At 44.7% G+C, this 13,305-nt stretch overlaps 1 protein-coding gene across 2 annotated transcripts in view; it reads right to left on the bottom strand.

Annotated features, from left to right (window-relative positions):
• Positions 1-13,305, bottom strand: part of UNC5D (unc-5 netrin receptor D) — a 479,860-nt gene that overhangs the window by 165,515 nt on the left and 301,040 nt on the right. For both annotated transcript variants that reach the window (XM_053916817.2, XM_053916818.2), the window contains exon 4: positions 12,163-12,266. In XM_053916817.2, coding sequence (XP_053772792.1) covers positions 12,163-12,266 — 104 coding nt within the window. The remainder of the gene's footprint in view (positions 1-12,162; positions 12,267-13,305) is intronic.

The following is a 13,305-nucleotide window of genomic DNA, read 5'->3' as shown; positions in this document are numbered from 1 at the left end:
TGTTCTGGTGTCTCCCTGCAGCGGCACGCCAGAGCTTCCCCCTGATGGTGATCTCCAAATGACACTGTGGAGCCAGCACATGCCTGTCCGTCTGATACTTCCCCCGCCCAGAAATTGAGGTTTAAACCACCATTTGTAACTAGCAGGGGCCGGTGCTGGCGGTTCATGCACGATGAGGAATATCACACACGATTAATAAACACATCTACAGAGAGAATCTGTTGGGAGGACTGACAGCCAGATCTGTAAGCCAATACTGAATCAACAATTAAAAGAACAGTTCCAATTCAGTTAAGTCAGAGCCAAGAGAGATTCAGTTATATTTAAATCAAAAATCACCACAGCAGGGAATTATCAGCTGCTCGGCTCAGAATGTTGGATGTTTTTCTTGGAAGCTTAACTGATAGAACCAAGTGAATCTGAGTTATGTGTGGATGTGAGCTGGGTAGCTGCTAAGCTAGGCTGCTGTGCCTGTCATCTGTGGTGTGGGAGCCGCAGCAGTTTATACAAACCCAAGCTCTGGGAGTTTCAGAAGTCACTGTGTCACTCAGTGTACTTAGTGCGCTGAGTCTAAGGGGGCTCCAGGAGAAGATCCCAGCTCCTTAAGGTTTTTATAGAGTGGAGGAGTTTGAGAGCAATGCAGCACAAAGGAAGAGGCCATAGATTCTGGACCTGAAGCTAAATGGCAATAAGATCACCTGGGTGTATCTCGAATAGTACCTGTAGGCAGGTGCTTATTCTGCGGGTCTCTAAATTACCCCACAAAGGAGAAATGGACACGCTCTATTTTACCAGCAGTTATGTGAAAGATTGCCCGTGGTGCCACTGTGCTTTCTAGTCGCCCACAGTTAATTAAAAGCAAGAGACGTTACAGAGGGTGGCATTTCTGCCCAAACAGACTATACCAACAGCAGTTAGGATTGGCGAATCAAGGCAAAAGGGGTTACCAGAAGAAGCTGTTATTGTATGTAATGACTGGTGGCTTCCATTTCATTAAGTTCTGTTTCAAAAACAAAGGCAGTCGACAGTTGCTAAGAGAATCAGGATGGTGTGTGGTGTGCTTCCTAGAAACATTAAAATCCGTGCTGCCTCAGCAGGGCTGGGATGGAGTTCTTGATTCCTGCCCATGGAGCATTCCTGCTGAATTACACAACTGCAGCTCTTTATGGGGAGGCCTCCCAGACTGCGTTTACTCCTGCATAATTCAGGATATAAAGAGTGTTTATTGCTGCTAAACTGTGTAAGAAGGCACAGGACAGAGAAATAGCTTTAGGCCTTCATTATGTTAATTTAGAACCCACCCATTTCCTTTGCTTATGTGTTTTTCTGTACATTTTTACTATTGATTGATTGATTGCTAGCCTAATTTTCCCTCCCAACTGCCTTCCCTCTTGATCCATTTGCATCTTCTCCCAAATTGAGAAACCTTAAGCACAATATGACAATTTTATGTTTTTGAAAGAATAAAGGATGCAATTTCCTGCCAGAAAAAGCAAGGGATGGTGGGGGGGGAGGAGAGAGAGGAGGATAAAGAGACAGTTTGTGAGCAATGTCTCCCCATCCCATCAAAGGCTGTTCAACGTCATCTCTGGCACTGAGCAACCCTGCCAAACAATCTCCAGAACTTGAACGCAGTGCAGATTCCAATGTCACGAAATAGCAGGGTTTAATTGCCATGGAGGAACAATAAGGCTCAGACCTGGAATCATAGACCCAGCAACAAAACAGAGGAGAGCAGTAGGCCTGCACGTGGGTACACACACGCCCATACACATTCACATACACCGTCTCCCCACCTAACACTTGCAGCTGGAAATGTGCGAAACAAGGTGGTGGGCCAGTTAAGGACAGGCAAGCTGTCTAACCCCCCTCAGCTTGTGCTCAGCATGTGACGCCCCAGACAGAAGGAAGCTTCATCAGGGAGCGTTTGGGAGAATAGGCCGTCTGCATTCCATTACTAACTCAATCACTCAGTAACTGTACCGTCAAGTGAGCTACTTAATCCTCTGTTCCTCAGTTTCCATATTTATGCAACTGACATATGATTAGCACCCACCTGAGAGGGGTGTTGGGAGGATTCAGTGACCAGTGCCTGGTGCAGAGTGCATGTGGAACAAGTCAGCTACACAGCAGTCTCCGTGACCATATATATGTATGAAATCAAGGATTCTATAAAACAGGTATTGCTGTATTTGCCTACCCACAAATGATAGCTTTAAGGATCAAATGAGTCAATATATATGAAAGTCTTTGTAAAGTTTAAAGTGATCATTTAAATTTAAGAGTTTATTATTACGTGTACTCACAGCAATTTTGTAAATACTGATTCACTAAGTCACCAAGGCTTCCCAGATACCTACCATGTTCCCAGGTGCAGTTGCGTTTTCTGCTAAGTGGGGTGGGAAAGCTACCGCACTTCCTATCCTGCATCTCCTATCCTGAAGGAAATCACCTTGAGGACCTATGACGTAGAGTTATGAAAACTTGAATACAGGAGGAAGAGAAAAAGAAAAAAAATGTTCACAGCCATGTATTTAGGGGGATGGAAAGTATGTTGTCCCTATTTGAGCCGTCTCACCCATTAGGTTAGGTAGTTCTAACACCGAGAGGTCAGTGCCAGCTGGGGTGGCCCTGGAAGGAGTCAAAGACTGGCTGAGACCCTCCAACACCATGTAAAATACAGAGAGATGGAGGAGGTCAAGGTCTTTCCAAGCAAGGGAAAACGAGGAGCACACAGAGATAGGGCTGTAAGGAACACAGAGTGCGATGCTTGGGAAGAAAGGAGGAAGAGTATGTGAGCTGGCTGAACAGAGTACAGAGAAAGAGTGAAGGGGAGGCAAGACCAGCACCTAAGCAACCTTAGTAATATCCCCTGGAGTGTCTACCTTTGTTTTGAAAAGTGTGCAGCAGCCGCCCCTTACATACTTGGCCTACGTTCTAAGGCCCTTGGCAGATGCCTGAAACCATGATTAGTCACAAACCTTATTTATACACACACACACACATACACACTATGGTTTTTTCCCCATACCTACATACCCATAATAAAGTTTCATTTACAAATTAGGCACAGGAAGAGATTAACAATAACTGATAATAAAATAGAACAATTATAACAATGTACTGTAATAGAAGTTATGTGAATGTCATCTGTCTCTCAAAATACAGTACTGTACCCCGCCCCCCCTTTCACGATGATAGGAGATGATGCAATGCGTATGTAATGAGGTAAAATGAGGTACTCAGGTTGCCACACAATTTAAGACATAAACATTTTCCATTTAATATTTTTGGCCCCTGGTTGACCAAGGGTAATGGAAATCCCGGAAGGTAAAACAGAGGCTAAGGTGGGATGCTGTAATTCCCTCTTCCATGCTTTACCCCCTCTAGGAATACAGAGCAGGAAGAAAAAGGAAAATACATGCAAATCTGGAACTTCAGATGGTTTCTATCCTTTCCTTCCCCTGTAAGGAACTAGAGCTTCCCAGAGAAGGATGTGGGAAAAGTCAGCACATTAACAAAATTTACTTAAGGACCCGTATTAACAACGATGGTATTTGGGCTGCAGAAAACATCAGTTATTTAAAAAGGGACTAACTTCATTTCCCATCTCCCTTACGATGGCAAATTTTTTTGCAGAAATGTTTTTAGAGATGTAATTTACTGCCACTTAATTACTAGTATTTAAGCAATGCAACATTCTCTTTTCAAGAGACCATTAGGTTTCTATTATAATATTATACATTCTGATCAAATGTGGCTTCCTGCAAAGGTCCTCATTGTCAGTCTCCTCAAGGCAAAGTTTATCCGGACTATTAGACAGGCTCTCTGCTTTGGCTGCACCAAATTAGATTAATTATTTATACCCGAGGTTCAATGCTTCAGAACTTCGGCCCCTCACTTCACATTTCTCTAGTGAATTATTAAGAGTCTTATTTTTTAAATAAAATCCTCATTTCATAGTCTGTTTGATTGAGGTTAAATACAATAACTAGTGATTCTTGTATTAAACAGTTTGATGTCATAAGACTCTCTCCTGGGTTTTATGCCAACGAACACATTAGAAACAAATGAACCTTCCATCAGGAAGACCCTCCGGGGAAGAAGGGCAAAGGACGCCAAGCCTGGAGCCTGTCTGGCCCCCTCTGAGCAGAATTATTAAAATAAGTCATAAATAGCACGCAGATTCCACTGTTTGTATATCAGGAATACATTACAGAGATGAAAAGGGCCTTAGGAGCTCTCTCGTCTCCTTCCTTATGTTACAGAAAAAGGAAAAGAGATTAATATCCCACGAATGGCCTTTAGCTCCGAGTATCTTGATTTGTAGATACAGGTCACACGCACGGTCATGGGCAGGGTTCTTCACTGCCCACAACAAGCTCTGCTCTGGCTTTTTTATGTAGGAAAGGACCTTACTAAAAAGCAGTGCCCCAAACCTCCAGGAAGGCCCAGGGGCCAAGCCCTGTCACCAAGCAGCCACAATCAACGTCCAACGATGCTGTAGAGAAGGGGACACTCATTTGGCAACACCCTCACAATCCAAGACACGCCACACGGCTCACGGCCATGAGACTTGGGAGAGATGCCTGTTCTTCTCCACCTCTGTCCTCTCCAGAGAAGGGTCCCCACACAAACATCGCCTGCCCCTGCTCACCCCTCCACCCCACCTTGTGCAGGAGCACCTCATGGTTGGGGCCTGACCACAAAGAGGACGAGAAAAGGGTCTTCTGGCTTTTATCTTAAGGAGGTAAGATTGACAAAGAAATGACCCACACGTTAGAAATCATGACAAATGTCCACCAAGTCTAACAAGGTTAATAGAGCTTCTTAAAAAAATCTTAGCTTTCCACAAGGACATCTAAAAGGAAAATGATCTCCTTCGCCCAACCTCTGCACCCCTCCTCCCCCAATATTTGGCTACTAACATTCATATAAAGTGGGACCCTGGCACACTTTATAAAATAGAAACTATATTCTTTCATTCTACTTCTGGAACCTCCCCTCTTGTTAGACAAGCATGCGGGTCTAGGGACCCGTCAATGACAGAACTCAGATGGTGACAACGGAAAGCAGGGCACCTTCTCCTCACCCACTCCGCACTGGCTCAGGTCCATGACCTTCCCCAGTTTTCTAACTCCAGCTCTGTCTTGACTCCTTGATGAGATAAAAACAAAAATAGTGCCTAGCATGTAGTGGCTCAAGGCTAGAATCTGTCAGTTTCTTAGCTTTGGGGCCTTAATTCTCAAAGACACCGAATTATTTTGAGAAGGCTGTTTACCTTGATGTGAGCAGAATTAGCCTCAGACACTAAGCCTTTATGGCAAGTTTTATTGTCCAAGGCAAATCTAACCTGTTAAGATTTACAGGCTTTATTAACAGCAATAACCATTTTACAGCCAACATCAGTAAATCAGGGTTTATTGAGAAGTCTACAATTTTAATCTGTGGAAAACCATTAAAATGTCAGATTTTCATTGGACATAGCTTCTAACTTTTATGAAAGATAGATTTTCCATTTAATTGGGGAGTATAAAATAGTGCAGTGTGGGATAATGAATTGTTTTGAAAAGAGCAAATTGGTTTTAGCTAAACAACAAGTGTCAAACACTGAAGTTGCTGTCTTCAGTTAGAACTGCCCCAAGGTTAAGGTTAAAAGTAACTGTAGTGACACATGTGCTCCAGTCCATCTCGCTATGGAAGGAGCTCAGAGTTTAGAAAAAACTTGAATTGTCATTCATTCACATTTCAGGTATTGTGGAAAAAGTGCGAGAACTATTAATTCATCCAAACCAGAATCTAAGTGAGTCTGGTGAGGATCTCCAAGTTCATGGATAGTCTTTGGAAAAGTGTTTGTATTAACCATACTACTACCATTCATAAGACTCTTTAATGGGATAAATAAATAAGGTGAACACATATCGACAGTCACCAGCTTCTGTCAATAACTATTTATTTCTTCCATGTACTGATTATAAGAGAGGAAAGCAGGAAGTTTTTTGCCAAGTTTTTGTCCTTTGATGACCTTGAAAGGCAAGAACAGAGGGCGCAAGCAGGAGAGGCTATGAGGAGGGATGGTCTTCACAGCACCTACTTCTTCATGAGGCTGAACACGTGTTAGATATTGCAAGAGCTTCAGTTTTAATCTGGTTCCCCAACCATGGTAGGGCCCTGCATCTTTCTTTGAAAATCGAAGTTTCACGAAACTTTAGAAGAGGAGGAGGAAGAACTGAAATCACAATAATCTCCACTATTTATCTACTATTAGAAACTGTGCTGAGTGTTTTACATATTCTTGAAGTTGTTTCCCCTTTGACTCCCAACAGTCGTACAAGGAAAGTACTGTAGCCACTCTGGATGAGGAACCTGAGGTTCAGAGTGGCTGGGAAAGCGCTAGAGGTCAGAGCATTTCTGTGTGCTAGTCGGGCTTTGACCCTGGGTCTGTTTGGCTCCGAATGTCACACTTTCCCCGCACTGTGCCATAGTAACCATCCTCAGTTCTGTTTCTACCACTTCCCTACCCCACTGATGTAACCAGGGAAGAGAACCCTGCAGCAGACACCAGTAGACATTTATCAGAATATAAACAGGGCCCTTCAAGACGAGGTATGTCAGGGCCATGGCCAAAGGCAGGAACATTGTAATGCGGTAGAGATCACCCTCAGTCTTACCTTCGCTTTTATGTGCCCCTTTTCTTCTCCCCCGTGACCTCCTCTCCGTAACTTCAGATAGCCTACCCCCTCCCGTCTTCTAGGGTAGCAGCAAGCCCAGGCTCCTGGCCCTTCAGACCACAGGGTCCACAGACCTCAGGGAGCTGCTGCTGGCTCCCTGAGCCTCTCCACTCCCAAAGCCTCTACTCTCAGTGCTCTGCTCTGAGTTTTATCATGAGATTATCTATTTCCAATAAAGAAACAGAATTTACAGCAGATTTGGGATTAGCACATTAGTGAGAAGAGATTCTAATGCTAAAATCTCTGTTCCTACGGGTGCACTGGCAGGCACCATAGCAAACATATAAGCTATCACTGGCCTAGGGACTCCCAGGCTTCCCAAAGGCTTGGAGAAACTAACTAAACCCACAGTTGCGTTAAACACAAACAGAAACTATTAATGAAAGAGATGATTTGAGCTTTAAGGTTAGATTGGCTTCCTAGTGATCTGAGAGCTTGGACAAGTCCCTGTAAGATGGACATGAGAACCACAATAGCTTTCTAGAATCTCCACAAATTAGATGAAATAACATACAGAAATCACTGAACACAGCACCCGGCACATGGAGGCATTCCGTAAGTGGTAGCTCTTTCTATTCTTGTCCCAACCACCTGCTCTGGTCAGGTAGATGAGTTCATTTCTGAGTCCTATCTCAAAGCGGGAAGACAATTATACAGGTCTTGTGAAAACAAGACTTTTCACAAGACTTGGACTTGTCCCCAATGTGCCCTTCAATGTGTCAGGCAGGAGACCTCCTAGGCCACTGCAGGAGAAAACTGACTGCCCTGTAAACCACCTCCCTTTCCAGGGATGATGCCATGGGCCACCCCAGGAGGCAGAAAGGGAACCAAGTGGCACAGTGGACGGGGTGAAACGGCTTGCCCAGGGAAGATGACTGATAACGTTTCACAGCGACGATTACATAACTGATAGATTTCTGAGCACAGTTCCCAATCACTGTCACACCGGAGTCATTACCTGTAGGGTCCCCACATGGCTGTGAAGAGAGCGAGCACAAAGACAGACGTTTCATGAGCTGAGGACCACAGGACGGGCAATGGCGGATATCTCCACCTGAGAGACGCCGACTGTGGAAGGGGAAGAATATTTTCACTTCCCTTCCCGATCCTTTTCGTTCTCTCAGCTTTCCGCTCTCCTTCTGCCCATCCCTGCACAGCACCACAGGTGGTGGGGGTGGTAACTACAGCGCAGGCCACTGCTGAAACTGAAGGAGCTATAAATACCGGCGCACAGATAGAGGTAACACCAACTCATAAATAATTGAAGTTCCCAAATAACTCAAGTGTTTAGAACTGGGATGCTTGCCTGCATTAAGACGATGCTATAAATGCTTGTTAAGGTTCCACAATAGCTCATTCCACAGTGTAGTTGAAGCACTTCACATCCATCTACAATATAAAGTGTAGAAGCAGAGCCTTTTCCCCGTCTTAGCTCACAATTCATATTTTTAAGCCAACCTCCCGCCCCAGTTACTCATCAGAATGGACTTCTCTAATTTTAGTCCGCCTGACTCTGAAATGTAATCCTAACACTTATGCAGGAGTAAAATGAAAAAAGTTATATGATGTGAAACGGAGAATAAGAAATGCATTAAAGGTGAACTCGGTGCCCCTTCCAATTTCATGTCCACGTGGGACCTGCGCATGTGACCTTATTTGGAGATAAGGCCTTTGCAGATGGACTGTGACCCAGGATATTAACAGGAGGCCATACTGGATTTGGGTTGGTCCGAATCCAGTGTTTTGCATCCTTATAAGAAGAGAGCAATTCAGACACACAGAGAGAAGAGTACCACGTGAAGACAGGTGGACACTGGAGTGATGTGTCTTCAGGCCAACGGATACTACACACTGCCAAAAACCACCAGAAACGAAGAGAAAAGCATCGAAAAGCATTGTCTTCGAGAGCCTGCAGGAAGAACTAATGCTGCCTCCATCCGGGTTTGACTTCTGGAGTCCAAAACTGTGAGAGAATACATTTTTTATTGTTTTAAGCTATCTAGTTTGTAGTAATTTGTAACAGCTGCCCTAGGGAGCTAGTAAAGAAAGTGAAGCCCACAGTTTGGAAATCTGATGGGAGGGTAGGTACCAGAGAACAAAATACCCTTTCTTTTGGATATGTCTGTATTGTGTTCGCTCTCCCCTGTTCACCAACTCTCCCAAATATTTTTTCAGTGACACTTGCTTGTGTGGCTACTGGAGTTTTTCACATCCTGTTTTGTTCTTGTGGTTACAGCTGCAAAGCACCATTAGAAGCTAATGAAGATGGAAAATGAGTTGAATGAACAGGCTGAACTCATTTGCCTTCAAGAACAGGGGCAAGAAATGTGGAGGGATGTGCAAAGAGCTGTTTCCAAGTTTAACCCAAGTTCAGCCTTTCCCAAGTAACCGAACAGACAGAATACTGATGACTTCCTAGAGGTTAGCCCACGCCCCAGCAGAATCCCCGCTACCAACCCTGACCTGGAGAGCCTCGAAGTCCTGTAATTCACAAATGCCCCACAGTCTCCAGAAAGCTGCTCACAGTGTAGATGGGTGTTTGGGTATGTGTGTGTGTGTGTGTGTGTGTAGGGAAGTGGGTATGTGTGTGTACATGTGTAAAGGGATGGGTGTGGGCATGGGTGTGTGTGAATGCAGTGGTGTGGGTATGGGTGTATGTAGCAGTACATGTGTGCATGTGTGTGTAGGGTGGGCTCTGTGTGTGCAGGGGTGTTGGTATAGGTGTGTGTATGTGTGTGTAGGGTAGGTTGTGTGTGTGCAGGGGTGTGGGTATAGGTGTGTGTGTATGTGTGTGTAGGGTGGGCTGTGTGTGTGCAGGGGTGTGGGTATGGGTGTGTTTATGCTGCATGCACACTCATGGATGCATTTACACACCAAGGCATACTGTTCCTTTTGGCTATTATCTTACCAGAATGCACATCCTTTATAGTCCTTTCCTTTGTTCTCTTTTACTTACTTACTTATTTATTTTTTATTCATGTCTTCAAGGAGCAGGTAGAGAATGTTTTACTCACTTGCTAGTATCAGAATGGGAAAAAAACACCAAAATAAAAGTCTAAAGGATTTCACAGTTTTGTCTGGGGCAGGCTCTGGCATAACCTCAAATGTTCATCGATACAGAAAACTAGTTTTCATTCATACTCAACAAAATATTTATTGAGCACCTGGATATGAGAAGCAGTGTTTTATTTTCTGGGGATACAGCGAGAGAAAAAATAAACAAAAATGTGCCTCATGAAGCTTAAATTCTAGTGGCATAGACAGAAAATAAGCAAAGTAAAGACAGTCTGTTTGTGATAAGAGCTATGGAGAAAATATAAAGCAGAGAAGAGGGCTTGAAGGTATATTAGGGTGGTGGGTTAGTGACACATGCAATAAAGTGTCCAGGGCAGGCCCCATGGGGCAGGTGATATCCATCCGAGCAACACAAGAGCATGGGAAGAATGTTATAGCAGAGGGGCCATCATGTGCAAAGGGCCTGAGGTACACGCATGGCTGGTGCACCCCAGGAGGAGTGGGGGGGGCAGGGTGGCTTAGGGAGGTCAGATACAGAGTAGCAGAGGGTGAGGTCAGAGGTAACAGCAGGCCAGATGATGTTGGTTCACATAAAGTACCGAAAGAAGAGAGACTATTACGTTGAGTGTGTCGAGGAACCTTTTAAAGATTTTGAACACAGCTAGCCCTTAAATGGCTGCTAGACCTTTTGTAGGTCATTGATCTGAGCATCAGTTTTCTTGCTTTTAAAATGCAAAGGCTGTGCCAGGTAAATATCAAAGTTCTCTTCCAGCTGTAAAAATTGATTACTAGACATCTGAGAACGTTAGGTTCCCACAGGCAGGTATCTAATAAAAACACGACCTTCCTCCCTGTTTCATGACTCTCATGTGCTGCCAGAGTTGACAGCGGTGACCCAGCACAGGCCTGGAAGGCCGCCTGGCTGGAGGCACAGCCGGTGTGACGCGGGCGAGACATTTTGTTGCATGAAGCATTTGTAAGTGGGGATGTTGAGAGATGGGTAGCGAATGCACTGCTCTGCTGACACCGAGATGAGACTCCCAGGAGTGCTCGGGGCGTCCTCAATGAGGCTGACACCTTGCTGACGTTCACCTGGGCACCGACCGTCCCACCGCCTGACACCCTGCTCAGGAGACCAGGGCACACTCTGGAAAGAAAAGGGTGGTGGCCAAAAAAAAAAAAAAAAAAAAAGAAAAGAAAAGCAACCCCCCCGCCAAAAAAAACAGAAAACAAGAAAATCAAATAGCTCTGTTTCACATCAAATCAGAATCCAAAAAATAAGCATTCTCCTTTCTAATCATTTCATATCATGCATGGAATGTCCACTTTAATTTTCAAGTCCGCTTCCTGCATTTCTCTGCATCATCTGAACTTTGGACGGTGTCCATCCAGTGTGCTTTTGGTCTCAATATGCCAGTGTGTGTGTCTTTTCATTCCCCTTTATTTTTCTGCCCCGTTGTCTGTTCAACTGTGAAATCCCACAGCAGCATTAGCTAAAATGTGAAGCAGAGTCTCCTGTTGTATTGTGTATTTGGTTTTTTGAAATACCTCTTCTTCGCAGAGAATAGTCCACAGCTGTAAGGACAGTTTCCTAGCTTCCCAGAGTAAAGCCGTAATTCTGTCACGCTCAGCTCTGGCCTATGTTTCTAAACTTCCCATTCTATTAAGCATCCCTTGTCCTTCTGCATGAACCCTGCCCCCACCAAAACTGCCTTAATACCTGTATTACTAGCCCATCAGAACATCTTTCAATAGTGAGTGGAAGGTTTAGGGAGCCTTCCCTATTACCCTAGTGTCCCATTACTGACAGTCCTATTCCAGCAATATGACTGAAGTGCTAGAAAACAAGCAAAAAATAAAAAAACAAAAAAAAACAGTGACTCAGCATTCTAGATGCCTCACTGTGACGAAAGAATAATAGATGGCAGACCAGTGGCTCCATCACCTTTCACATGACGTCAGCACAGTGCCTAACATGTAATAAACGCTCACTGAATGTTCTGTGAGCAAATGAAGAATGAGCCCATGCAAACACCACTGAAACTTGGCGGCACTAACGCACATGACCTTGCCTGTGAAGGCGCAGACTGATCCATAAGCCACGTGTATGTCAGAGTGTCCAAAGTCACTGACTGAGGACACAGAGGGTGCCACCTACATGATCTGAGGTCACCAAAAGCAAGAACACAGACCAGATATACCCAGGCTGCCTAGCAAGAGCTTAGTGCCAACAGATAGTAGTCAAGAGGCAATTTCCTCTTCCAACTTGTTTCCTTCATAATTCCTTCACCGTCTTTCTCCTTTGGGTCCAGACAGCAAGAACGCCACTCGCAGGCTCTTCCACTTCACACGTGCGACCACACAGGACTCCAACCTCCCTCCTGGGAACAGGCCTGGACCCAGGCGTCGGTCTCACCTCAGCAGCAGGGACTCCCTCCGGGGGCCGGCAGTGCAGCACGATCATGCCTTCAATGGGAACCTCCCTTCCCTGCGGATCTTGCTCAAAGTTCTTCCGTAAATCTGCAAAGAAGTGTGAGAGATAGGATACTTAGCTCTGGGGCCAGAATTTTTTACATTTGCTCCAAAGACAATAAAATAGCGAGCTTACTGTCATGACCTAAATATACACCAAAAAGTCACTTGTTTCAGGATTTCTAGAGTAAGAGAATCAATTTCCCAAATATGCACAAGCACATTTGAAATAAACCTTAACAAAACTGTTCCTAATGCTCTACATTGATGAGAAGGATAAAGATTTACTGGGGAGCAGAAAAAACAAAACTCATCATTTCATGAGTCTTTGCCAGCATTATCTGCTTAGCAACAGATGAAACCCTTAGCCTAACAAATTGCCATCCACAGCCATTATGCAGTTGAGATGCATGTGATATTTTTTTATTAACTAAATAATACATTATTAATCTGTAACCTCTGCCATTCCCTTGAACTTCTAGCGGGTTCTAGGAGATGATAATAGAGTGAGATCACCTATTGGTCTTTTATTCGTAACCAGGGAATAGGGACCACATGGAACCCAAATAACATCTGTAATGTATCCAATCAAACACGTAATTAAAAAACACAATGCCCTCCTCTCAAACACAAAGTCCGGGTGTATGTGTAGTGCCCTTCATGGAAGGCTTGAGGCACTTTGCAAACAAGCTGCACTATTAACCTTTTGCACACGGAAGGGAGATGCCTGGAGAGGTTAATTGGCTTGCCAGTGGCCAGAGGCCTGCCGGTGATGGGGAGAAAATTCACCAAGCTTCCGGACATCCAGTCTGTCTGCTGACCAGCAAAGCTCTCTTAGGAAAAAGGACGCGTGGGCAGTTCAGAAAGGGCTTCATTTGCATGGCGGTCCACTTGAGCCTACGCTTCATTAACAACAGGGGCCGTTGACCTTTGTTTCCTTTGAGGTGTAATAACAACGTTTGGATGATTTTACAGCACCAGCTAAGCCCTTGCAGTCACTTGAAAGGCTGGGAGAGCAGAGCAGAGAGGGTTTCACCAGTCCTCCTCAATGCAAACGATGCCCCCTCCCTCCCTGACCAGGTCTTTT

The sequence above is a fragment of the Desmodus rotundus genome, chromosome 13, assembly GCF_022682495.2.
Source record: "Desmodus rotundus isolate HL8 chromosome 13, HLdesRot8A.1, whole genome shotgun sequence".
NCBI classification, from domain to species: Eukaryota; Metazoa; Chordata; class Mammalia; order Chiroptera; family Phyllostomidae; genus Desmodus; species Desmodus rotundus.
Note: the sequence above shows the minus strand (reverse complement) of the source record. Positions and strands in the feature narration are given on the sequence as shown.